Consider the following 26,753-nt stretch of genomic DNA (forward strand, 5'->3'; position numbering starts at 1 on the left):
TGTTTTATGAAATGATGACTCTTTCCCTCCCCTGAAGCCTTCACAATATTCCTCTTAAGGAGGTGCGTTTATTATTTATTTTTCCTCTTTACAGATGGGGAAATTGGGGCTCAGATTGCCTAAGTCATTTGCCAAAGGTTAAGTGGAAGATGACAGAGGGGATGGCTTGTTAGACTTAAGAATTCGAAGACCTGCATTTAAATCTGGACATTTAACTCATGTCAGCCCCAGTTTCCTCATCTGTAAAATGGGAGTAGTAATGCCACTCAACACCGGGGATCGCTAAAAGAAGTTAATATATTTGTTGAAACTTTGTGCCACCTGGTCATACCTACAATTATTATTTTCTTGGGGGGAGGGGGTATTATGTTCACTCTTAAGAATATTTTAGTAATGTATAAAAAAATTTGTACAAAATAAGAACAAATAAAGTATTAAAAATAATAAGAATAAAACATTGCAAACTTTAAAGTAGTATACAAATGCCAGCTGTCACCATCACAGACCCACACGGTTAATAAGTCTAAGTGAGAGTTGAAGCCGGTTCTCCTTCCCTGAACCAGAGCCGCTTTTGCCGAATCTCAGTCCCAATAAGTGGGCAGTCACAGACATTTACCATCCATCCTGCTACAAGACCTCCGAAGGGAGAGAATCCCTTCCTCCGGGGTACAACCTGTTCTCCTACACTGGTCCCCGGGAGAATGTCAGGTCCTTGAGCGCAGGGCCTCCTCCTTTTTGTGTCTGTTCCTCCGCCTCTCCCCCACCCTCCACCCCTCCGCCTAGCCCTGACTCTGGCACGCCGCAGACGCTTGATAACGTCGGTGGAACTGCGGTGACCTGCGGGGCCTGGCACCACCCCACTCATTCCTCTCCCCTGGGAGGGAGGCAGGGCCCAAGGATGGCCGTGCGGGGCGCTTTGTGACCAGCTCACAGGCCCCTGGCTGCCTCATCCATCCTGGGGCTCCTCTTCTGCAGAGGGGCCCGGGAACCGGAGGGCGGGCTGGAGGAGCTCTCCCCCGCCGCAAGGATGTCTGGCAGCTCTGAGGCGGGCTCAGCAAAGCGTGGCTGAGGCCGGGCGGGGAGCGGGAGAGGGTCCAGGCAAGAGGCAAGGAGGGGGCAGCCAGGGCCGCCTCAAACTGCAGTTACCCTGCCAACAGTGGCGTGAGCCTGGCACACGTTCTCGGTTACCATGGACACGACACCCCCTTCTCCAGCCCCGCTTTGCTTTCCCGCCCCCGCCTCAGCTACACCCGGGGCCCTGCGGCTCTGGTTTCCATGGCAACCCAGGAGCCCAAGTCTGGGGCTTTCTATATATATGTCAAGCCAGGCACAGTGGGTCTCCTTCCCTCACTTCTCTCGCCGGATCCAGCATCTGTCTGGGTCCTCCAGGGCACTCTGGGGCCTGGGCAAAATTCCTTGCTCCCTCACTGGAACAGGACACGGGGTCCATCTTTTCCGAGTTGTCTGATACTGCCTGTGCCTCCCTCTCCTGAGCCAAGGGGATGAACAGGGCCACCCTCTACAGTCGGGTCCCAACTGCCTCTTCCTCCTGGAAGCATGTTGCCTCCACACCCCACCACCAGCTCCCTGAGCCTGTAATCTGGCTCATTATTGACATAATAGCATCATGAAGTAAACTGAGGTTGAGGGTGAGGAGAGGATCCAAGAGCCACTGGAGTTCCTCTACTGAGCCAAGAACCTAGGAGTCTTGCCTTCCAAGGAACTCCAAAATTAGACCCGAAGTCCAAGTAATTCTTCCCTCCCCCCAAGAGCTTCAAAACAGAAGTCCTCCCTCCAAGACCTGGTGCCTGGCAACAGCTCTATGACCTCAGGCCCAGGGCTTAGAGCAGAGACTTTCAGACCTAGCTCCCCTGCCCTCTGGGGGCTGCCCTCACTGACCATGGCAGCTGGTACCCCCCAGCTTTTGTCACTCTTTGAAGCTGACTCCACCTGGGCCCTCATCAAGGACAAGGTGGGGTAACTGAGCCTGTCAAACAAGCTGGATCTTGGGCAGCTTTGGGAGGGATAGGTCAAGGGATGATGCCCCCAGCTCTGACCCTTGCCCAACTGCTCCACAGGTCATCGAGGAGCGCTTTGGACCCAGTGTGGTGGCTGTTCCCTTCCTGGCAGATGCAGCATGCTATGATCTACTTGGAGTACTGGTGAAGCAAAAGTCAAAACCTCCTCCATGGCTCATCCGTGCCCGCCTAGGCCTACCCTTGCCCCTTGGGCTAGGCCTGCCACGCCGGAGTCGGCGGGCTCTGCTACCTGTGGGACCACTGCCAGACTTGCTGGAGTATACAGGACCTGAAGGTGCCTTTGCCCACTGTACTAGAGAGTACTCACCCAAGGGCAGGGCTGAGGTAGGCTATGAGGAAACAAGACTGGTAGATGGGCAGCCCTGCCGCATCAACCTGCAGCTGGGGGGCTTGCGCAAACGTGTGGCCTTTCTGCTACTCCCACCAGGTCAAGTGGCCCTCCAGCCAGCCCTGCCCTGGCTCCGTGGCACTCACAGCATTTATGTCATCTACCAGGTCTTCTCCTGCTCCTGGCTGCAGCTAGTCCTCACACCCACAGCCTGTGAGCCCCGTCAGCTACGCCTGCAGTACCCCTTGCCTGTGGCTTTCTCTTGCCTTAAGTTTGCACTTCAGCCCAAAGGCATGCTGGGTCCACAGAGGCCCCTGACTGGAGACAAACTGCCTCGGGAAGCCAGCTGGGCTCGACCAGGTCCTGAGTCCACAATGAACCCAGAGCTGACCTCATCCTTGCCCTCAACCCTGCCCAATACCCTCCTTGATACTGATGTCCCACCCGCCCAACAGCAACCTACACCACTTCGCCAGGGTCCCCCAAGAGGACAGACAACCAGGTTCTCCTATAAGGGTCGCAACCCCTTCCAAAGGGGCCCAAACATGCTGTCGGGTACCGGGAAAAAAAAAGGTAACTGAGGAGTCAGGTCACAAGGCCTCCAGAGCTAGGGCTGGGGCAAGGGATGGAGACTTGAGAATAGGACAGACCTTGGAGTCAAGGGCCAGAGATGCTAGGCCTATTAGGTAACCTTGAGGATTTGGAGACAGGACAGAGGTATAGAGGGCAGGGTGTGAGGGGAGCTGGTCTTTAAGGACAGTGCCTGGAGCCTTGAGCAGGGTGGGAAGGGAGAGAGCCTTAGGGGAACATGCAGTGGGGGGTGGGGTGAGGAGGGGAGAGGGGTGTCCAGAGGAGCACCAAGTCCACAATCTAAAGGAAGGACTGGGTTCAGGGTTCTTATGTGAAGTCCTGGGGGGGGGGGGGGGGGGATGAGGGAATGTGTTTTATTAACCAGCTACTGTGTACCAAGCATCTCACTCAAAAAGAATAGACAGGTTGGGCAAAAGAACCCAGTAGATGGGTCTTGAGGGATCACAGATCAGGTGAGCTATGACAGTATTTCCCCCCCATCCCCAACAGAGAACTGGCTCTTCAGCCCCCGAAACCCTTCACCAGGGAACCAGGGCGGGGGCCCAGGGGACCCGGACCGGCACTCCATGTCCCTGCCTCTGCTGCAGGGCCTATCAGCGGAATTCGACAGTGATGACTAAGGGGGAGGGAGAGGCAGGAGAAGGGGGCTCAACCCCAAGCTTTGGGCAAGGAGCCTAGTCCCCAATAAATACCAGCTGCTACTCCCCAAAACCACCCCAGACCAACACTGCCTCTTCCTTCTGGGTACTGGGTGGGTGGGTCAGAGCCCCAGGAAGCCCAGGTTCTAGTTCTAATTAGCCTGAAATCTCAGGCAAGGGGGAAGGGAGAAGTGAGGTTGTCCATACCAAAGCAAGCCACTCTCACCAACCCATTCATGAGCCTTGGAAAGCACAAAGGAGGCATCAGAGCTGCTTAGACATTTCCCTTTTATACATATTGCAACAAGTTCTCCATAAAACATTCATCTCAAATAAATTAAAAAGTTATCTTTCTGCCTCCTTGGCATCTAAAAACGGAGCCCACCTCATATCCATCCCCCCTTCCTGGGCTCCTGATTGTCCAGTGGGCAAGGGGGATGAAAAAGGAAGGACTAGGGTTCAGGGCTGGGTCTGGCAGGGGTCCTGGGCCCTTCTTCAAAGGCCTCCAGCAGAAAGGGTGAGGTGACTGCATGGGCCTGGGAAATGGCTGCCAGCTCCTTGAGGAACTCAGGGAAGACCACTGCACAATAGACAGCATTCTTGATGCGCAAAGCCTCCCCCTGTCGCTCAGCAGGGCTGCTCCGGAGGAGCAAGGGCGAGGGGCCCAGAGTTGATTGGGAGCCCCAACCCCCACCAAGACCCAGGGCTGGGCCAGGGCCTTCACGGCCCAGTGGTGGAACTCCTTGTGCTGCTTGCCGGGATCGTGTTGGACTGTGTGCATGACGAAGGAGCAGCTCTCCCAAGGATGGCTTCCGGGCCTTCACTGGGAAGGAGAAATGAGAGAGTTATGGGGGGCCAGGGCTGCACTGGAGGCTATAGTCCCACATTCACTCAGGGAAAGTTAAATTTAAGACACAATCAGAAGCTAGGTTCCATCTATTTCCTAAGAATATACCCAAACCTGGAGGGGGGATAGAAATATGGGGAAAGCAGACAAAAGTAAAAGTGCCCACTTTCCACCTTTATTAGCACAATTCCACCTCCCATTCCTCAACCCAATCTTTCACAAGTACTGTTGCCCTCAAGACCAAGAACAAGGGAAAGAGATGGCTCTTTGCTGTCCATTGAACCCTCCAGTACAATCCTACCATAAGCACTAAATTTTTCTGCAAGTCATACTTACTAAGCCAATATCAACTGCTGTCCTCTGAATAAAATCTGACATCTCCTCTCTCTAATCAATACATGGTCACTGATGTGAGATCCCTCAGTGTTTCTCCATAATGTCTCAACACCTCCTCCAGGACACAGATCCCTCAAAAACCACCATCTACTAGTCACACTTAAAGTCTACAGACATCTTTGAATTCTAGTGCTACTGAGTCCTGCCACTTATCCCCATCTCCCTCCAGCATGGTGTAGCATAAAGACTACTTGGTTTGGTGTCAGATGTCTCAAATCCTAACTCTGATACAACCTATGTATCCATAGCCAAATTACTTAATCTCTCTGGTCTCATTTCCTCATTTATTAAAAAAAAAAGGGGGGGGAGGGGACTGGACCACCTCTAACAGTCCTTTCCAATTCTATATCCTTGCTTTTATGCTTCCCTTTCATTTCTATAACTCCAGTACAAGGTCTCATTATCTCCCCTTGAAATATGCCTGCAGCCTCTTAGCTCATCTACCCACCTGCCATTTCTCCCCCTCCAATTCAATAGCCAACAGAGATTAGTCTTTCCCAAACACAAGCACATCCATCACCAGTCTGTTTCTCAAAACTTTTCAATGGCCCCCCATAAAATACAGGATGAAGTCTCAGCTATTCACTCACACACAGACACACAGACACACAGACACACACAGACACAGACACACAGACACACACACACACACACACACACACACACACACACACACACACACACACTTATTCCTGGCCACTAACTACTATTTTATAGAAATTCTCTGCCCCAAAACTTTCCAGTCTTGTTTCCATTTTCCCAAATTCTCCATTTCAATCCAATTGGTATCTTTCTGGTTCTAAACTTCTGCTGAAGTTGTTTCCCATTCCTAGAATGCCCTACCTTTCCATATCTCCATATTCTACCCCAACCTTCAAGGTCCAGCTCTAACCTCATCTCTTCCCTAAAGCCTTCCCTGTCCATCTGAGCCAAGATCATAAAGTCTGATTTTTTTTTGTCTGTGTGAATATTAGCTCCGTGAAACTAGTAGCTACATTTTCTAATTCTATGTATCCTCAGGGCATAACACAGAACTTTATTTTCAGCAGACCTTAACAAATAATGACTGATGTGACACCAGGCTCATTTACTGTAACTCTGTTCTTTCAGTGTCCTCTTCTATAAAAAGAGGGAAATAACATCTATATCCCCTCCAAGTATTCTATCAGATGAGCTCTTCATAAAGCACTTCACACAGTGTCTGACATGTAGGAGGCACTATAGAAAGTTATTTTCATTATTCTCCTCTAGAAGTAATCCTGACAAAAAAGGAACACGATCAATGTTGAAGAGGTTGTAGGAGTATTGGGACATTAATGCATTGCTGGTGAAGTTGTGAACCGATCCAACTATTCTGGCGAGCAATATGGAACTATGTCCAAAGAATAATAAGACTTTTCATACCCTTTGACCCAGCAATTCCAATTCTAGGCCTATATCCAGAAGAAGTCATAAAAATGGGAAAAGTCCTACATGTTCCAAAATATTCATAGCAGCTCTCTTTGTAGTGGCAAAGAATTGGAAAATGAGGGGATTCCCATCAATTGGAGAATGGCTGAACAAGTTAATGGTATATAAAGTTATGGAGTACTATTCAATAAGAAACCATGAATGGTCATTCTCTAGAGAAGCATGGAATTACTTACAGGAACTGAAGCTGAGCGAAGGGAGCAGAACCAAGAGAACATTATACACATTAACAACAACATTGTGAGTTGATCAACTTTGATGGATGCAGATGCCCTCAGCAGTTCAGAGAGCTAGAACAATCCTAGGGGACAAACTATGGACAATGCAATCCCCATCCAGAGGAAGAAAAACAAAACAAAAACCTACAGAATTTGGATGAACTACGATCACTTTTTAAAAATTTCTCATATATTTCCTAACTCATAGTTTTCGTTCTTTCCCTTTAATACTAATTCCTCATACCTAAAATGACTAATCTGTAAACCATATTAAACACAAATATGTATAAACAATATTCACCTGACTGTTCACCACCAAGGGGAGGGAGGGCTGGGAAGGGAGGGTGGAAGGAAATTATGTAACAAAAAATGCATGTTGAAAAACTTTCATAACATGTAATTGAAAAAATAAAATATCAATTGAAAAAAATTGTAATCCTCAAAAAGAGAGGTAAAGGTTTTGGCAGATGGAGAACTAACCCATTCACTAGGATTTGAAATTCTAGGACTTCACTGAGAGACTCAAGAAAGGCTCAGAAGAATGAAGACTACCAAAGGGCCAGGACCTGGATGCACCACCTAGGAGATGTGGACAAGGTCTATGGGGAAGGGAAGAAGGAGGTGGAAGCCTCCCAAAAGGGCTCAGAGGATTTATTAAGGAGGGTAAGGGCCTCACCCAGGGTATCTGGGCGTCGTGGGGCAGATCCAGTCCCAGGCCCTTCAGTCCAGTCCAGCTTGCCCCGGGCAATGAGGTACTTCTTGGCTTTGGAGAGTAATGCTGGAAAGTCCTCCTGGGAGGCTGCAAAGCTCTCAATCTTATTCTTCACTGAGCCCAGGACCTGTGGAACAGAACTTAATGATAACTTTTGCAAAGACCCCCAAAGACCAGGCTCCTGCTCCATGCCCTACAAATGGCACATGTTCCTAACTCTGGGTTCTTTGAATGACCTCAGGCTCCTAACCTCACCCCCCATTTTTCCTCTCTAGAAACAGACCATATGACTATTTATCTGCTGTACACAAACAGATCTTTCCTAAACTACTCATTCCACCCACCCAGGATTTCTCTCTCACATGCACATTGATAAGGAAACTCAATTTCAATAAAGTTAAGTGCTCAACAGCACATCGTCAGTTAAATGGCAGAACTGAGACTTGAATGTGGGTTTCCTGATTCTTAAATGACTCTCCTCTTACCTGAAGTAGAGACTTGACACTGGGCTGAAAGACCATGTTGGTGTTGAGCAGAAAGGAACGGAGCAAGGGCTGGGGATAACAGGCCAACTGAGCCACCAGCCCCGTCAGCAAGAAGTTGACATAAAGTGAGTTCTGCAGCATGTTCTCCAGTTTGGCAAAAAGCACAGCCATGAAGGGGCCTGGGAACATGTACACAGGGCTTGCACACATCTCTCAAAATGATATGACTCAAATTTCTAACATGAGACAAAGCATACACAGGGCTCAGATTTTACATGCCATGTCTTTCTCTATTTTTTTTAAGGATTTTTTTTTTTGCAAGGCAATGGGGTCAAGTGGATTACCCAAGGCCACACAGCTAGGTAATTATTAAGTGTCTGAGGCCGGATTTGAATTCAGGTACTCCTGACTCCAGGGCCGGTACTCTATCCATGAGCCACCTAGCCGCTCCCATATCTTTCTCTTAAAGATATCTATGTCCTCTTATGTGTAACTTTAATAGGACTGCATATTTCTGTGAGGAACAACTGGTTTACAGTATACTGCAGGGGAGGGAAATAACCCTACTTTTAGTGAAATATGTTTATACATATTTACACAAAATACATATAATAACATAAGTATGCAAAATTATATACATATATATATATATATGTATATATATACATATATATATATATATATATGTATATGGAAGTAAACTTGTTCTGTCTGGCTCCTCAGGGTAAAACTAGGGGTAATAGGGAGAAGCTATGTGGCAAATTCCACTCAACATAAAGAAAATCTCCTGAACAATTAAAGTTGCCCAGAAGTAAAATGGCCAGCCTTGTAAATGTGCAGGGAAATCTGAGAAACCAAACACACACACATACACACAGACTCTCTCTCTCTCTCTCTCTCTCTCTCTCTCTCTCCCTCCCTCCCTCCCTCCCTCCCTCCCTCTCCCTCATCAGGGACACTAATGAAAGGATTCCTGTACATGAGTGTGCAACTTGAAATCATTCCAGTATGTGGAAATGGCATATTTGTTGTCTTAAGAACCTGGGTGAGAATTCTAGCTCTGCTTCTTTATCACTTGAGTGATTTTGGTCAAAGAGTTTAAATTGTATCTTCAAAAAAAAAAAAGAGGTAGTTGGACTGTACCATAAGTCTTTGAGAACAGGAATTGCTTCACTCATGCTATTTGTATCCTCATTGCATAGCAGAGTCTGGCAAACTCTAAACTCTATGATCCCTTCCAACTTTTTCCTGTGATATGGATGATCAGAGAATTAGAACTGGATCTTAGAGGTCATCTAGTCCTTTTCCTTTTTATAGATGAGGAAATTGTGCCAGGAGATGTCAAATGATTTTTCCAAGATCACACCATAAAGTGGCAAAACTGAACACAGACTCAAATCTTTTGACTCCCAACTAAGTCATTTTTCCATGCACCAAGCAGGGACATTGGCCACAAGAAACTGTAATTGCCTCTATAACTAGATTGAGGACATCTTGAGATAAGAGTCCAAGTCAGAAATTCTGAGTCCTATAAGTTCTACTATAAGTTCTGCATTCTTTCCTGAAGTGCTAACAAAAAATTATTTTGAGAAACCATGCCTCTAAGTATGGGAGAAAAGCAGGCATCCAAACCAAGATGAGGTCAATACAAAGGAACTGGAAATTCTAACAACCTGAGCATCCAAGCAGCAGAAGTAGAGGGGAAAGGTAACTTCCAAGTTACCATGGAAAGCTAGCTTTTAAAGGTTGAATGAGATAGTAAGTAAAGTGGGGGAGAATCTGACTAGCCAGTCTTCTCTTGTCTCAGTTTCCAAATCTTTATTATTTAACTTCAGATGTGTCAGATTCCCAATGAAGAGTCAGAAGATCCAGAAGGGCAAAGTTAAGTTCTTAATTCAACTCAAGGTGTTAATCAGGGTATAGAATAGAAAACAAAGAGAGCTAACATAAGAAAGTCAAAGACAGTCAAGGAACCAAATAAAGAGAACTCTTGGTTTCAGAACACAAAGAAAAAAGGAAAGGAAATATTTCCTTTAGGAAAGGACTTAAGGACTCAAGAAACCCAGATTAAAATTCTGGCTCTGTCACATAACTAGATCTGTGGTCTTGGGCACTGGCCTCACTAAATATCAAGTAAATTTCCTTATTTGTAAAAATGAAGGGAGTAGGAAAGAAAAGTCAAAGAATAAGAATCAGAAAAGACTTGAAATGTCATACCAACAATCAGGATCATTGAACAAAATAAGAGATATATAAGATCATTTTTAAGTGCCCTTTCAGTCCAAGCAAAGTCCAAGCAAGACTTGCCACCAAATGGGTGGCAGAAAAAGAGAACAGGATGCTATCTAAACTCTAGACAGTATGGCCACCTAGGAAACTGAACCAAGATGCCAATACAACTTGTTACACAAGACAAGTGAGTTACACTAGTAGTGAGAATGGACTACTAAATGTGATTGCACCAGACCCATGAGGATAGGATGTGCTAAGGAACCTAAAAAGATCTAACCTGAGGCCAAGGAGATATAAAAGAGAATAGTATTTCCTATGGCCAAGAATAAGAAAACTTTGCAGCTCAAGGAGAAGACTACAAAGTAAGTTAAGGGTAGATTAAAGTCAAGAGAAGTGTTCAAGGTCATGGACAGAAAAGTAACCTTTGTTCATTCTCCTGAGGACTCCCAAGAAGGCATAGTGAAAGCTACAGAATAAATTAGCAATCTGAAGCCAAAGGAAAATAAATGTCTGATTCACATAAAACAAGGAAGAAGTAAGGAAATGCTGGCTTGAACCACTTCTGTCCAGAACTAAAAATCAAGACCAAACATAATTCAAACAATGAGGAAAACAATGCATAGTGCAGTGAAAACCGGAATTGTAAAAAAAAAAAAAAAAAAAAAAAAAAAAAAAAAAAAAAGCAGGAAAGCAGAGAAGAGAGAGAACACCCACAATAGGTCATTTCCCAATTCTACACTAATATATCCAGAATTGACAATAGGTTAATCCCCAATTTTAGATTAGCTAAAGTAGCCTTTTCCAGTAAATATTTTTTGGTGTTTCCTCCATATTATTCAGTTCAGTTGCAGGAAATACTTAGAAAATCTTAGACTGGGGGGAGGTAATCATTAATTTGTTGATAGCTATGAAAGCATACAGTGGCTGGGGTGCCCCCTGGTGGAACTTCCTGAAGGTGGCAACTAAAGAGAAGGGCAGAGTGACTGGTTCTAGGGAAAAGATAGAGTTGAAGGACCAAGGGGCTGCTGGAGCACAGAAATATAGGGTTTCAGTTCTAATCTAGGATATATCACATACATGTCTCCCACATATATATCTGAATGCATGAGTGCACATACACATACATACACACACACACACACACACACACACACACGCCTCCCTCACAAGACATGGCACCTATAGGTAATAGGACATAAATATGCCTTACATAAATGAAACAGCCTCTATATGCCTTCCAAATAGAACAAGATCACAGTACAGTAAAAGACCATCAGTAAACCTGAAAAACTGCAGATTCTCTAGGACTAGAGACATAAGTTCTGAGGGGAGGTCAGATAGAGGAGGGTATAGATCACAAAATGCCAGAATAGATCTTTGCAAGGAGAAACTCAAGACCAGAGAGTGGACCTTGGAAAACATGTGACATGGCATGTCCTAGCATGAATGCAAAACATGGGTCAAGAAGACTTAACTCGGCACAGAAAACATGAGAACTAAGCAAGGGCAAACCACCCATGAAATGACACACACACAGAAACAACAAGGGTCAGAATGAATACAGCTCTGGAAGAGGAATCAGGAAGACTGTAGTCTGAATACCACCTTCAAACCCTTACTATCTGTGTAACCCCAGGCAGCAAATCCCTGAACTTCTTGGAGTCTCAGTTCCAATAAAGTGGAGCTAAGAAGAGCCACTACTTTCTTGGGTTATTATAAGGAACAACTGGGAAAATGCACGTAAAGTACTTGGTCAACTTTAAATGTTTTATGAAAACTATGGTGCAGTCACAGATGAGACATGGGCCAACAAGTCTCATCCAACCCAAGGTGCATGGGGGATCAAGGAACCCCCTCCATACAGGATAGAAATGGGAGAAATGGGCAACAGGAGTAGGAGCCCACAGGGGACAAGGCCCAGAGAATGTGAGGAAAAACACCAAGTACTCACCTGTGAAGGGTTGACTGGGCAGCTGACTGGGAATCCGAAGGGGGCTGCTGAGGAAGGGGCCGAAGGGATCTGGTGGGCAGCTGAAGCTCTCGTAGGCCACCTCCTCCTCTTCGGGAGGCAATGGGGATTCATGCCGGGAATCTGGTCCAGTACCCCCATTACTCAGTGCTACCTCTAACTCTCTTAACTCCCTCCCAAAGCCCTCCAGCCCAACTAAACCTCCAATCCCCCCTTTCTGCTCCCCTACTCCTTCACCTGGCCCCCGACGCACTTTCTTGGCCCCCTCAGGCCAAGGACCTAGAGCTCCATTGACTTGAAGGGAGGTCAGCAAACCAGAGCCCTCTCCCTCCCCTGGGAACAACATCCGTGCCCCAACATGGCCACCACCTCCTAGATCTTCTTCCTCCCCCTCACCCCCATCCTCCCCATCCTCTTCCTCTGGCTGCAGGCTCCGTTTTTTAGTCCGAGGGCCAATGGGGCCAAAGCTGGGGTCCACAGGGCTAGGGTCAGCAGGGGGCTGCTCCCCATCATAGGGGGCAGACCAGGAACGGCAGGCATGAACACAATGGTCCACACAGCGCCGAGCCTCCCTAAGATACTCTAGGTAGTTGTCTTCTAGCTCGCCTGGCTCCTCCATGGGGCCAGGCCGGTGACCAGGGCTGGAGGCTGGTGATGGGACCAGGCTGGGAGATCGAGGGGAGGGGCTGGGGGGCTCAGTGCCACCCAGGCTCTGCTGCCGAAGGAAAAGAGCAAGGCGAGATGGTGTGGAGGGCCGGGTCACTGTAACCACTGATGAGGAATCTAAATTGGGGCTGCCAGGACCTGTGGACACAAATGAGGAAAATAAGAGTCATCACAGGAATTACTGTGGAATGAGGAAAATCCAGTCACAGGAGAGGTTCAGGCAAAGCAGGGGAGGAAGAGTCAGGACAAGGGAATATAGGAGACATATGGAGATATCAGAATACATCAGCATAAGTGAATCTTCTCCCCCTTCCCTTCAACTTTCAAATCATCATCCCAGCTTCACTCTTCCATTTCCTGGGCTCCAAACAGAAAAAAGGATAGGGCAGATGATGGAAGGATACAGGCCAAAAATAATGAGAAGGCTGGGAAGGGACAGGAGGAAGAGCTAAAATGGGATTAGGAACTGGGGAGAACTATTCAGAGACATAGTTTGGACCAAATCCTTTCCACCCTAGATTTTCTTTGTGGGATTGGAGATACACCATTACAAGCTTGCTCCAGGATGTTAACCCATATTTGCCAGTGGCTATCCCCACCTCGAGCCCAGGAAGCCTGCTCCAAGTGGGGTGGACTTGGGGCACGATGCCGGCAGCAGCGAGGGATCAAGGACAGGAACTTATCAGCTGCCCGCCCATATAGGTCCAGGTCACGTACAGCTCGCTTCTGGCTCAACATGACATGGTTACATGGAACCAGATACCTGAATGAAAAGGAAAAGTAGAAACTTGGAGTCAGATCACAGAGGGACAAGGGATCTGGAGACAAAGAGACTAAGGCTCGGGGAGCTTGTGGGGTTAGGGCCCAAGGAACAAAAAATACAGCCATGGATAGGGGAATGCTGGTAGTAGGTATGTAGTAGATATCAGGAAGAGGACTATGTTGGAACCCTCTCATAACCCTATCACATATAGCTAAGGAAAATGCACAGCTGAACCCACTGAGATCTCCCAAACACTGCCCTCCCTTCACCAAGTCCTCTTGGGGGTACACTGAGGGCACTCCCAAGGAAATTAGCTATGCACCCACTCACAGTACCTAAGCACCAGCTGCAGCACCACATCCTCACAGTTGAGGTTCAGAAGAGTCCTGAAGAGGCTCAGGGAGACCATGCAGAGCTGAAGGAGAAGGAAGGGGGTCACTTATCTGAGGATCCCTGCCTTCCACCAGTCCCCATACTCAGGGCAATAATAGAGAACTAGGAGGAAAGGATCATCTATATATAATATTCTCATTCCCTTCTGCTCTCTACCACCCTTCAGGCAGAGACCATGTTGATACAGGGAAAGGCACAATCACCTACAACTTTACCTCCTATCAGCTAAAAATAACAATGTACATTTTTACAGCACCTTAGGATTTACAAATGTTTTCCCCTTCAAGAGCCCCAAGTCCCTGTTAAGCACTGCCATCCTTAACCTACAGATGAAGATGAAGTTAAGTAACTACCCAAGGTCATACAGCTTGCAAATAAATGCTGGAGCCAAAAACTGAACCCAGGTAGTCTGACTATAAAAGTTTAGTAATCTTTCAAAGAGTAATTTGCATGGAGTCTCATACCAACAGGGAACAAGTAGACAGTCCATGCAGATCTGGGAAGAGAAAGGCAAGAGGAACCACAGGACCAATGGTGAAAGACCCATTCTTTCCTTCCAAGGGGTGAGCTGCTTATCAGTTTGAATTTTTGTCTCAGCTGTGATGTAACAAATTGGATGTCTATAAAAAAAATGCTCTCTAGTCTATCTAGTTCCACTCTCAGCCCAATACAGGCCTTCATTATCATTCTTCTGGACTCCTGGAATAGCAGTTTAACAGGTCTTCCCACAGCAATATCTTTCACAAACTGTCAGAGTAATCTATCTGTTCAGTCCTTTCACTAGTGGCCCCCTACTGCCTAGGAAGCAAAGTTGAACTGACTCTCTCTCCTGCTGGCATTCAAAGCTCTTCACAATTTTGCACCCCATACCATCTTTCTGAGCTATTCCCATCCATAGTCCCCTGCATACATTCTGAATTTCAACATAAAATGGGCCATTCTTTAGCATCCTATGAGTATCTTTGTTTTGTTTCCTATACCTAGAATCTTCTTTATTCCCTTCTCTTATTCCGGTGAGTTCCAATGAATCCTTTAAAAATCAATTTAAATGTCCCCTCCTCCACAAAGCCCCCTCACCCCAAGGTGGTAAACCTTCCCTCTCAGATCTCACTCTACAGCATTCACTTGGTAAGACTGGATATTCTAGTAATCTGATAGTGTCTCAGGCTCCTACTACTAAACGACAAGTTCTGGTGAGGAAGGAGACAGTGGAGCATGGCAGAAAGAATGAGGAGCTTAGAGTTAGTTGTGGGACCCAAGTTCGAATACTGATTTTTTCTATTTACTACCTGAGTGACTATGAAGAAATCATTAACTTCTCTGGGCCTCAGCTTCCTTATCTGTGAGAAAGCTGGGTTAGATGACCTCTAAGTTTCCTTCCAGATATAGCTCTTGATTCTAACCTAAATATGAAGATGCATGGTGTCCAACACAGGGCTGTGCACATGGCTTGTCTATAGAATGCTGAACTGTCCCTGAATATCTACAGACTATTCTAAAACATTGTAACTAAATGTGTCAAACTACTCAGAGACAATGTAGCTGAAAATCTGTCTATGGAGAGATTAGGTAACCAGGAAGGTTTGCCCTAGGAAGTAGGAGGAGCTTCAGACAAGGAGATTCTGAGTCATCCTGCTTGCTCTACAGCTTGGCTGTTTAATGTTTTGTGTCTTGGTCCTTTTGACAATCCCCTAAAGTCAATGGACCCTTCCTCACTATAACTGCATTTTTAATTCAAAATTGAAAGAAATGCTAAATTTCCATTCGAGGTTAGTGAAAATCAAGATGTAATTTTTTTTTTCCTTTCCAAGTTCATGAATGCTTTAACATCTATTTACTGTCCTCCGTGGTAGAGGTAAGGGGGTAGGATCTATGGACCACAGGTTAAGAACCCCCTTTCTAGAGGTATCAATCGGGGAAAATACAAAAGGAGGAGACAGGAAACGGAGGCTAGGAACAGAAACTGGGAATCCCTGGGGGTTTGAGTGAGTAGAGGTTTGGAAGGAGGATGGGGAGGGAGGAAAGGAAATGGGAAGAGCACACAGGAATGGAAAGTCTGGGCCATGAAGAATAATTATGAGTGCAGGTGTCCTTAAGAAGCACTGCCCCAGGGGTAGAGGGAATCACAGTTCCTACAGACATACAAGGTTCAGCCTGTGCTTTCCTCCTAAAGAAAGCCCTCTCCCAAGGCAAGAGAGGATCTGAGGCTATGGTGACCAATTTCTTTTTGGCTTCTGAGGTTCGTCAATTCCCCTACATTCTCTCTGCCAAGGTAAGGGCACAGAATCTATGAATTGCATGATACCTCTGAGGTCAGCTAATCTAATAGGATTAGAATGGAAATCCCCTCTGTGAAAGACCCTACAAGTAGTCAGTCAACCTTCATTGAAGACCTCTTGACAAGGGAGGTCATTCCACTTAAGGAAAATTTTAATTGCTTGGTGTGAGGCAAAACTTTCCAAATGAAACCTCCCTTTATAACTTCCCCTCATTGTTCTTGCAAGGAGAAGTCCAATCTCCCTTCCATATGAGAGCCTAGCACATACATGAGGAAAGGTATCATGCATTTTTAAATCTTTGCTTCTCCAGGCAATCGCCAAGCCCTTACATTTTGACATTTAACTGAGGATCCTTCACCTTCCTCTTTACCTTCTTCTAGACATTCTCCAATTGCAATACCCTTTCTAAAATATAGTGCCTGGAACTGAACTCTAACTGGTGTCCTTCCCCTTAGCTCAACAGCAAATGAAAAGCAATGAAAGATCATTAGCTTTGAGGTCAGATGACCTAGGCTCAAATCTCGGCTTTGGGAGTCATTCACTAGTTCTGGACCTAAAGCAAACCATTTGACCAGTCTGGGTCCAGGTTTCTTTATTTGTAAAAAATAAGACAATTGAATTAGAAGAACTCTATGATTACTCAAGCTATAAAGAAAAGAAGGTAAAGAAGAAAAACTGAGAAAACATACTGTCAAGTAACAGATTTGAGAGAGAGAGAGAGAGAGAGAGAGAGAGAGAGAAAGAAACACCTAATATACTCTTGAAGAGACCAGCTTCTAAAGCCAACTAGTCTAGGAAGAACATTGGACTTTGAGAACAGAAAGTCAAGGCCTGATTCTACCACTTCCCAGCAGCATCAAAGTGATAAACACTTTTGAACCTCAGTTTGCTTATTTAGGAGGAATTCAACAATAAAATCTCAGAGTTGTGAGGTTCACATGAAAGCTGGTAAAGTTAGTAAAGCTCTTTGTAAACCTAACAAGGGCTACACAAATATCAACTATTTTTAAAAACAAACAGCAGCTATTAGTGGCCATCTGACTATGAGAAAAGTTAAGCTCAGGTTATCATATGTTTTCCAGTGTATTCTGAGGAAAGCATTTTATAAGTGATCAAGGACCATGGAAAGTAAGTCACTGTAGCAGGATCTAGTGAGAAGCCCTACATCATTGAGACTAGAAGCAACCTAACAAAATTTAAAAAGGCTCATCACCAGGTAGGCCAAAGTATGATGGAAGGTTTTGGCCATAATTAGTAAAAGTTGTCTATTGAAATAAGAAAGCTTGTGATCTGTGATTATAGAAGGAGTACCCAACACAGACAAAATCATAGATGAAGCAAATTGATATTTTTTAAAAACCATCAGATCTCCCTTTAAGGAAGGAAGTAAAGTGGTAGTAGGCTTGCTCTTGAGATGCCTCCTCCACAGGAGCCCTGTTATATGCTTGTCCTCAACATCTAAAATGGTATCTCAGGTGATCTAAGAGGAAGAAGTACTTGTGTCCATAACCACACAAACAGTGTAAAGGTTTCTCTGGACCCCAGAAGTTAAGTATAGACTGTTCGCAACAAGAGAGGCAGAGTTCAACCTTACCCCCATCAGTTATGTGGCATGGTTCATTAGAGAAAAGAAATGATTAGTCCTAGGGTCTGACTATGAGTGTTAGCTTCTCCTTCCTAATGTCATTGATTTACAATTCTATCTCCCCTCTTATGTTATAACTCCTATAAGAGCAGGATCAAGTATTAACTTGATTAACTTCATATCCTGCACAAAGCCTACTAACACAGTAGATGTTCAGTAGGTATTTGTTAATGAACATGGAAAACTAAAAGTAGACTGATAGCTCTCCCTGGTACCAAAAGGAGACCGGGCCTGAATGAATTATCAGCTTATAACAAAATGAAAGAAAACCTGAATTCACCTAAGTCATTGACATTAGGAGTGGCAATTAAGCATGCAAAAGACAAATGAGGACAGAAGACCCAGTAGATACCTTGGGGACTACAGGGTTGTATGAGGGAGGAGGAAAAAAGTGGAGAAAATAATTATCTCCTGAGGGCAGTAACCAGCAGAGGCATTTGGAAAATCAGTGCAGGCATGAAGCCATAGTGGAAAATCTAAGGCCCAAGGAGGATATGAGATAGTGCAGGGTGGGTCAAAAGAAAGCAGTAAGGATATGAGAGCAGACAAAAATTAGAAGCACCCTGACCTAGGGGCAGTAGCCATGACCAAGGACAGGAGTTGTACCCGTGAGTTACTGCTGATTCGTGAGACGAGGGTGTCAAGGATGGTGTGAGCATCATGCCGGTGGAGCAGCAGGAAGCGCAGGAAGGTTCGGAGAAGGGCAGGTTCGGATACGCTGCGAAGGAATAGCTCCAGGTACGCTGTGCTGGCAATCATCTCCTCCACAGAGCTCTGGGGGTGGGGTGGGGGAGGGGAGGGGATGGGAATCAGGACCCCCCCCTACACACACACATATCCCAAGTTGACAATTATTCCCCAAAATGAGCATTAGGGGAAGGATGGGAGGAGAGTGTGTGTATTGGGGGAGGGAGGAGAAAAAGGAGGAGGAAAGAGGATAATCTTCTACCACCACCACCACCACCATCCCCAGGACCAAGGGAGTCAGGATAAGACTTAAAGACATATCCAACCCCACTCCCAACCAGTCCCCACTTCCTGTCCTGCTCCACACCTTGTGCAAGGCAGGGCCCATAACGGGCACCAGGAACCCATTGTGAATGTAATCGACCAGCTGCTTCTGAACCATTGGGTGAGCCACCTGCAGGGGATTCATGGTGAGGAAGGAGGCTGAAACCAGACCCCCCAGATCTTGGACTTATAGGGACCTCCACAGATATCATGTGTATACACACGTACACACACACACACACACACACACACACACACACAAACTGCAGAACTCCTAGGAAGCATTTCAACCCCTCCCATCCATCCTAGAGTACACATTCACACATGAAGGTCCCTAATAAATCCCTTTCCATTTGGATAACTGAAATACAGAATTTCATACAAGTTTCCCACTCTGCCCCAAACCCCTCCTACTTTCTAACTCCTCTTACCTGAATGACAGCATTGCAGAACTCCAGGGAGCTCATAAAGAGTGCAAGGGCTGGAACACCCAGCCAGTCTTCCCTCCTCAGGCAGTGCCAGTCATCCCCCCGAACCTCTATCTTTCGGGGTAAAGATGAGTACAGAGCACTCAGTCCTGTAGCCAGCACCTGGGACCATAGAAAACGGAGGGGGACAACCTGGTTACCAGATGGTTCACACATACCCACCAAAGACTTCCCCTGACCTAGTGGTTAGCTCCTTGGGAGATATCTATGGTGCAGGATAAAGGAAGAACAGAACCCAGGGTACTCCCTTGCCTTTTCTTCTACCCCCAGGGCTGGGTCATCACATATTAAGTCCCCTCCCCAGTCCACTGTAGGGGAAGAGGGGTCTGACCGGGCAGAAGTAGGAGTGGTCAGCGATGTATTGGCCCACAGTAGGGCTGCCAGCCGACAGTGCCATGAGCAGCAGCAGAGCATCTCGGGCTTGCTGACCCAGAGTGCCTTCACGGTGCACAAAAGGGACGAGACGGGAGAAGAGAAGCAGGCGAGGTGCAGCGCCAGGCTCAGGAGGAGGCTGTAAGAAGAGCTCAAGTAGTGCAGGCTCCCGAGCCACACACACACACAGCTGGCTGAGCAGGAGCACAAGGCCAGCATCAAGTGCAGGACTAGTGGGAGGACCACAAGCTTCCAGCAAGGTCAGCAAGGCCTCTCGAACTGGTCGGTGATGAAGTAGTGGCTGCCGGGCCTCACTCACCAGCATTTCAAACAGCTTCAGCTGCTCAGCCCGCCTTTCCTCAGCCCCTACCCCATCCCCAGGCCCATCCCACTGCAGCTGCCAGGCCAGCACCCTTGCTAGAAGGTCCTCATGAAGGGCAAACTCCAGAAGGGGGCCTGGGGCTGTAGGAGCTGAAGGAATTGCACGGTCTTCCACCAACAGTGTCAACATCTGGTACATGTGATTGTGCACAGCACTGAGGTCATCTGACCCTCCAGGGGCTGCTTGTGGGGCCCTCCGCTCCAGAATCCTGACTACCTGAAAATCAGAGAGGAGCAAATTGTAGAACTTTAGGTTCCTAGGACCTTATCAGGAACTCATCCTGCAGGCTCAGGATACCCTCTTCACCTATATAAGAACAAAGGCACAATCTGGGAAACCAAAACCAGCTTCCCTTTTTCTTACCACAGATACACACTCATGTCTTCTTTGGCTCCCTAACTCCACTTTTAGGGAGAACTCACTAAGGAAGGACACAAAATACAGGCAGAAAGAGTGGGTCAAGGAAAAGTGATATAGGGTGCTTACTGAGAAAGGTCAAGACTGGAATGGGATCACTGAGCAGGATCAGGTCCAAAGGACTTTGCACAGAGGCAGGTGAGCAAGTGAGGTCCTACCTGAGACCAGTGGTTCTTAAACACCATGAGGCAAGTCTCTGGATCAGCAGTAACAGGAGTCTGTAGGTTGGTGGTTCGGGGAGCACGGTGTCCAGGGCCCCGGGGGGCCAGTTTGCTCAGCCAACTCATCTTCTCCATGTGGTGTAAGGGTGGGCTGGCTGGGTTCCCAGGGACTACACTCCTGGGGTTTGCCAACTGAGGGCTCCCTCCACTTGTGACTCCCACTCGCTTCATCCAGTTTGGAGAGATCCACAATCCTCCATGTTGGCAGGGACATACATCAGACTGTAGGAACAAAACGGAAGTAAAAGCTGAGCCAAGTATAGCATAGGCCCAGTCAGAGTTAAGAACTAGAGGCAAAATTTAGAGAAAATCTGGCATTTCAGGGCAGCTAGGTGGTACAGTAGATAGAGCACCAGCCTTGGAGTCAGGAGTACCTGGGTTCAAATCTGACCTCAGACACTTAATAATTACTTAGCCATGTGGCCTTGGGCAAGCCACTTAACCCCATTGCCTTGCAAAATCTAAAAAAAAAAAAGGAAAATCTGGCATTTCTATTAAAGGAGGGTACCTTAACAAAATGGCACAGGGATCAGCATCAATACTCCAAGTCTTCTGAGAACTAACTCTCTCAACACCTCCCTCCCTCCCCATCCCAGTACTGTTGAATATAGAAAGAATATTTGTCCTACTGATTTTCTTATGTCTGCTGCCTGAACAGAAGCTAATACCTTCACTCTGCCTCATAAACACGCTAACACATTCAGAAGAGGTAACAGGAATAAGATAAGAGGCAATAGGATAGCTAATAGGAATAAGGGGAAATGTGCACCCCTCTTCCCACCAAAAGTTGAAAAGAAGTCATATTAAGGAAATAAAAGTGACCCTAGGTTTCTAAGTGCTCACGCACACACACATACACACACACACACACACATATACATATACACAGATGCACACTCACACACGTCAGTCATTTGAAAGCCACCATTAGTAATGCACATAGAATAGAATTATACTAAAGAGGAATGGGGGACATGCATAGGCCTGGATCAGTGGCAAGAGCAACTCAGGGAAGGGCCTGCCATCCTGGCAAAGCTAGGCCTCTCCTGTAAGCCTCCATTAACACCACCCCCAATTCTCCTCCCTGGGGAACTCCACAGCAACCAGGAGCTAGGAGTAAGCTCCACAAAGTCCACTTGGTAAACAACCCTCTCCTGCTCTTCCCAGAGAAGAAGAAAAACCCTTAAAGTTCTCTTTACCTAAGTTAGTCTAGGTCCAGCTAAAACATTCTATGGATATTCAAAACTCACTGTCTGCTGCTCACCAGATATCCTAATGTCCAATTAATCTGTAGAGAGTGGGCTGGGAGGAAGCAGACAGTACCTGGACTAAAGTGGAGCAAGGCCCGAAAAACCTAATCTCCCCTCTCCCCAACTACTGTCCAAACACAAGTTAGTAGCGTCCCCTCCCACATATACTAGTCTAGCTCAATGACAAAGAAGAATCAGGTAGAAACATACCCTCTGAGAAAGATCTTAGGGGTAGAAGAAAGATCCCAGTATCATGGAGCCCTGGGCCCAAAGAGCCAGAAGGGATAAGAGATGACCACTGACCTGAAACCGGACACACAACCAGGAAAGGTCAACAAAAGTCACATGGGCATCCAGTGACCAAGATGCCAACCTGCCCACTGAGTTCTACCCCTTAGCACTGAGGCAGGAGGGAGTGGCCCAGTCTCAACTATCAACCTTTGCTCTGGGTGTGGACCTCACCCCACCTAGATGGAAGGTCTTCAGCAGCATTCCTCCCAGAGCATTTATTAAGGAAGTTCATGTACCTACAATTGCCTCCCTCCCCATCACAACACCAAAGACCCCATGGCAAACATGAGATGAAGCCTCCTCTACAGAGAAGAGCAAGGACAGAAATCCATTCACCTAGCTCCAGGATAGCCCTGGAATGGTGTCACCTAGAGACATTCACACACAGTCATACAACAATTCACACACCATAGCCCATACCCTATTATGTACGTTAGTGACCAAATACAACTCTCCCCACATGAGCTCCACCATTCCTATCCCAGGCATCTCCTCCCCATCACCTGGTACTCCTTATCCAAATATTAGTTGTCAGGTTATATCACAACATCAAGGAATCTCCAAGTTAGAAGGACCTCAGAGATCATCTATTACAATTCACACTGGAATCCATAAGACTCTAAGGTAATTTTAAAAATCAGAGAATCTACAATTGGAAGAGATTCCAAAAGTTATCTTAAAGACCACCCAGTATAGAACCCTGTTTAGAACATTCCAAACATAGGGTCATATGGTTAGGTGGCACAGTGAATACAGCACTGGACTCAGAGTCTGGAAGAGTGAAATTCAAATCTGACCTCAGGAGCTGTGTGATCCTGGACAAGTCAATTCCTATCTGCCTCAGCCTCCTCAATTACAAAATTGGGATAATAGCCCCTCACTGAGGGTCACATTATATAATAATCACAATACCTGGTACTTTGTAGGTATTCAATGAATCCTTTTTCCCTTCCTTACCCCTCTACTATAAGACTTCACTTAAACTACTACCTAGAATCCTGACTCCCAAGTATTTTCACTGTTTGTCCCTTAGGCCTGGAATGCTCTCCCTCCTCATCTTTACCTCCTAGTCTCCTTTCCTGGCTTCTTTCAGGTCCCGGTTAAATTTCTTCCTACATAGCACCCCCTGACTTACATTCAACTCACATGCATTTCGAGTCATCACCTTCCTAATGGCAGGATCTTCTTCAAGAAGAAAAGAACAAACAACCACAACAAATTCTCATTTTCCAAGAAGACAGGGACTGACTATCTTTTACTTTTCTCTTCAACCCCAGCACTATTGGCACATTTTAGGTGATTAATAATGCTTATTGACTGACTCCCCATCCTATACTTCTGCAGAAATTTTTCAATCTAAATGCAGAAATTGATGTTTTTCCATATAAACTTAATCTTATCTAATTTAGGTAACTGTTTTAATAAGAGCAGTCCAAAAACTGGATAAAAATGAGAGGAAGAGTCAAAGATGATTCTGAGGTTTTGAGATCAAATGTCTAAGAGAAAGGTAGTACTACTTTAAGAAGGGGTTCAGTCTGAGATATAACAAACTGTGGCTAGAAAGGGATTATTCATTTCAATGATCCAGTGGACACACACAAACAAAATCTCAAATGAGCCTGTGTAAGATCTTCCTTTACCACACAAAAATTAAAATTGATCAGTCTTCTGAATCTCAACTATCTCACTCTGCAATTCCTTTTTATCCTATTTGTTCTATTCTTTCCTGGATAAATTATAAACTCCATAACCAGACATCCAAAGCTTTCCATAATCTGACTGCATCTCAGGCATTCAATCTTATTTCCTATTACATCCTTACCATACAATCTTTGTTCTAGTCTCATTTTTCCTCACTTACCCACATAAACACTTTGGCTCTTTCTTCTTTAGTATTTCTATTTGCTCCATTCACTCCAGCCTTTAGCACTGTTCTTCTTCCTCTTACACTCTGGGCAAAGACCAAGATCAGAGCAGAAAAGATATCTGCCAGAGACAGCAACATCAGGAGTCCCCAGGTAGCCTATAAAGTCCCATGGCAAGGGCAACTAAACGGCATAATGAATAGAGCACTGGTCAATCTGGAGGATGGGAGTTCAAATCCAGCCTTTAACACTAGTTTGTGTGACTTTAGGCAAGTCACTTAACTCTGATTGCCTCTCATCCAGGGCCACTTCCAGACATCCTGATTCAAATCTGGCCACTGGACCCAGATGGCTCTGGAGAAGAAAGTGAGTCTAGTGACTTAGCACAGCACCCCACCCCCACTCAGATCCAATTCATGTGTTTGCCATGGCATCACCTCCCTGATGTCATGGTCTTCTTCAAAAATGAAGGACAAATATTCTCTTTCTCTTAATTTCCCTAAATCCCAACTTAATTTCTACCTTACCTATTCAGTCCAACTCTTACTGATCTCTCACTCTTTGAACCACTATAGTCCTACAGTCTATCCCATTCATTTAGTAGATATGTACTGCTTAATATTGTTAATTATATTTGTGTAGATGTACAGTTGCCCCAGTTAGGCTATATGTTCCCTTAGGAGTCCACTGTGGATCAAAGAGAATAAGACTAATTTATTTTCCACAAGAAGTCTCAAATACTTGAAAAGAGCAGTGATTCCATCATTCACACTGTCTGGGATCTACTTTGGTTCTAGTTTTCCCCCCTTAATATCCTATCTCAACAAACTCCCTTCTGATCCTCCTCTCTGACAATCCACTTGAGAGACAATTCCCTCAAAATTCACTTTTCTCATGGACTCATGGACTCTCAGGCAAAAGACTTCAAGAGGTAGTCCAAACTCTCCTTAAAACAGTAATCTCTATGACACTCAGAAAGATGAACTTTCAGCAGTCACATGAGGGGTACCTTCCATGGTACCATCTTCAAGGCATTTTCTCTGAATGTCACTAAAATAATTATCTAATACATTCATTCCTTATATTTAGAATATTTTATGTGGCTTCTCCATATATTGTTTACTAATTCTCTTGCCTCTATAAGATGGAGGAGGGGGAGAGTGTTTGAACTAGATGATACTTCAAGATCCCTCCTAATTCTTGAGTTCTTTGAATGTCTTTTCTCTAAGGTAGATCATTACTGGAACCTGTAACAATAAAGATTACTGAAATAACAAAAATTTAACCAAGCTGCAATCGATGACCAATAGACCATACTGCCATATTGCCTCAGGCAGAATTCTTTCCTATACTTTCCTCTAAGAAATGCCTTTATTAATATCTAACACATACTTTTACATCTGACATTTTCTCAGAGAATGGGGAAATACCAGAACTGAAGCAATAAAGCAATTCAGGTGGAGTCAACTTAGTGTGGAAAACTGCTGGCAGGTGATGATCATTCATTCATACTTGTCTTAATGACCACCCAACCCCTCCCCAAGCTCAAGGAATAATTTATGGCTCCAAATAAAAGTTCCTGGGAGCAAGGTGGAATGAGAATAAGAGAACAATTCTGAAGAAGAAAACCCAGGAGCTGGGTTCTAGGTAAACGTGGAGAAAGGCCAACGGGGTTTGTTCCAGTGATGGATGGCAACTGGCCACATGTGAAGTCCAATCCTAGAGAGAAGCAAGGAGATGTACTGAGCGCCTTCTATGGCCAGAATGGAGATATCTTAGGAGGAACTTTACATGCTCTGTTTAAGGTGACAAATTTGAGGCCGGAGGTTGCTTTGTGATCTTATGCTATTTTCCTGAGCAGTAAGATCTTTTAAAATTCTGATCTTAGCTTAGTCTAGAACCAAGGGAAAGGAAAAAAACTGTATGTGCCACAGAGATTTCACGGGACACATGGCCCGCCTGGTGTTGGGGTCTCGGGGTAATGGTCTCATATGAGGCAGTTGCATAACCCGAGAGTACGGCAGGAAGGCAGGGCCATCCCCCCTTTCCAGGTGACAGGAGTCCGGTCCACATTTTTCTCCCGTTTCTTCATATTCCCATTCCCATTCCCAAGTCACCGCCCGTCGGTCCTCCGGGTCCAGTCACGCCTCGTCTACGTCGGGTCCGGTCCGTTCTCACCTGTCACGGCTGTCTCCGCGCTCCCCCCACCTGTCATGCGTTCCCAGGCCCCAAATAGTCCCCCGTCACGTGCTCCTCACAACTGTCTCACCGGGATGCAGGTGTGCTTGCATGCCGAAGCTCCTCTCCGGGCCTGACACACACAGCCCCCCCCCCCCCGCATCGGGCACCCTCAGCCCCCTCCCCGCGAGGGCTTGACCCCCTCGGGCCTCCTCCCGGGCCCTCCCCCTCCCACGGCGTCAGCAGGTGCCCCATCCCACGGGCCGAACCTCACGGCTCCGCTCTCGCGCTGCCCCTGACCCCGTGCGGACTCCGTAGCAGCCGCCGCCGCCGCCGCCACCGCCGCCCGCCTTCTCAGGCCGCCGCCATAGCTGCCCGGTGGCCTCCGCCCGCGCCCCGCCCCTCGGGGCGGAGGGAGGCCCGCCCCTCGACGTCAGCTCGCTCAGGCACCGCCCGGCGTCGCACGCTCCTGACGTCATCGCGAGCAGCTCGCCTTCCCATTGGCCGGACCCCGAGCTCCGGCGAGCGTCCCGGGAGACGTCGGTCATCCCCTGGCAACGGCCGGCGCGTGGGGGCGGGATGTGCTTGGGCGGCGGCGGCGGAGCTG

General features: G+C 46.4%; 2 protein-coding genes across 5 annotated transcripts; one reads left to right on the forward strand and one right to left on the reverse strand.

Annotated features, from left to right (window-relative positions):
- The first annotated feature begins 1,306 nt into the window (after positions 1-1,306).
- Positions 1,307-3,938, forward strand: C1H11orf42 (chromosome 1 C11orf42 homolog). The gene is made up of 3 exons (XM_074217441.1): positions 1,307-1,972; positions 2,079-2,940; positions 3,448-3,938. The coding sequence occupies exons 1-3, from the start codon at positions 1,823-1,825 to the stop codon at positions 3,576-3,578; spliced, it is 1,143 nt and encodes a 380-aa protein (XP_074073542.1). The 5' UTR covers positions 1,307-1,822; the 3' UTR covers positions 3,579-3,938.
- FHIP1B (FHF complex subunit HOOK interacting protein 1B) lies at positions 3,279-26,620 on the reverse strand. 4 transcript variants are annotated; one of them, XM_074217436.1, is made up of 13 exons: positions 26,416-26,483; positions 23,965-25,215; positions 20,500-20,784; positions 19,502-20,140; positions 19,114-19,272; positions 18,726-18,812; positions 18,278-18,445; positions 13,690-13,769; positions 13,191-13,354; positions 11,908-12,729; positions 7,725-7,903; positions 7,204-7,366; positions 3,282-4,419 (listed from the first exon to the last, which is right to left on the reverse strand). In XM_074217436.1, exons 2-13 carry the CDS (start codon positions 24,106-24,108, stop codon positions 4,049-4,051), a joined length of 3,261 nt encoding a protein of 1,086 aa, XP_074073537.1. In that variant the 5' UTR covers positions 24,109-25,215; positions 26,416-26,483; the 3' UTR covers positions 3,282-4,048. The 4 variants fall into 4 exon arrangements, with proteins under 4 accessions (XP_074073538.1, XP_074073537.1, XP_074073535.1 ...); XM_074217434.1 differs by lacking the exon at positions 23,965-25,215 and having other exon boundaries at positions 26,416-26,619; XM_074217435.1 differs by lacking the exon at positions 26,416-26,483 and having other exon boundaries at positions 23,965-26,209.
- Positions 26,621-26,753: the final 133 nt, after the last annotated feature.

This window comes from Macrotis lagotis, chromosome 1 (assembly GCF_037893015.1).
Source record: "Macrotis lagotis isolate mMagLag1 chromosome 1, bilby.v1.9.chrom.fasta, whole genome shotgun sequence".
NCBI lineage: Eukaryota > Metazoa > Chordata > Mammalia > Peramelemorphia > Peramelidae > Macrotis > Macrotis lagotis.

What these genes read in the sequence shown, in the direction of transcription:
- C1H11orf42 (XM_074217441.1), top strand. Translation starts at nt 1,823, where the DNA reads ATGACCTCAGGCCCAGGGCTTAGAGCAGAGACTTTCAGACCTAGCTCC. An exon ending in GGGCCCTCATCAAGGACAAG is followed by an intron (nt 1,973 to 2,078) that starts GTGGGGTAACTG and finishes ACTGCTCCACAG; the next exon opens with GTCATCGAGGAGCGCTTTGG. An exon ending in GGGTACCGGGAAAAAAAAAG is followed by an intron (nt 2,941 to 3,447) that starts GTAACTGAGGAG and finishes CATCCCCAACAG; the next exon opens with AGAACTGGCTCTTCAGCCCC.
- FHIP1B (XM_074217436.1), bottom strand. Translation starts at nt 24,108, where the DNA reads ATGTTGCTGTCTCTGGCAGATATCTTTTCTGCTCTGATCTTGGTCTTT. An exon ending in TGGGCCCTGCCTTGCACAAG is followed by an intron (nt 18,446 to 18,725) that starts GTGTGGAGCAGG and finishes CCCCACCCCCAG; the next exon opens with AGCTCTGTGGAGGAGATGAT. An exon ending in GCCCAGTCAACCCTTCACAG is followed by an intron (nt 7,904 to 11,907) that starts GTGAGTACTTGG and finishes ACATGTTCCCAG; the next exon opens with GCCCCTTCATGGCTGTGCTT.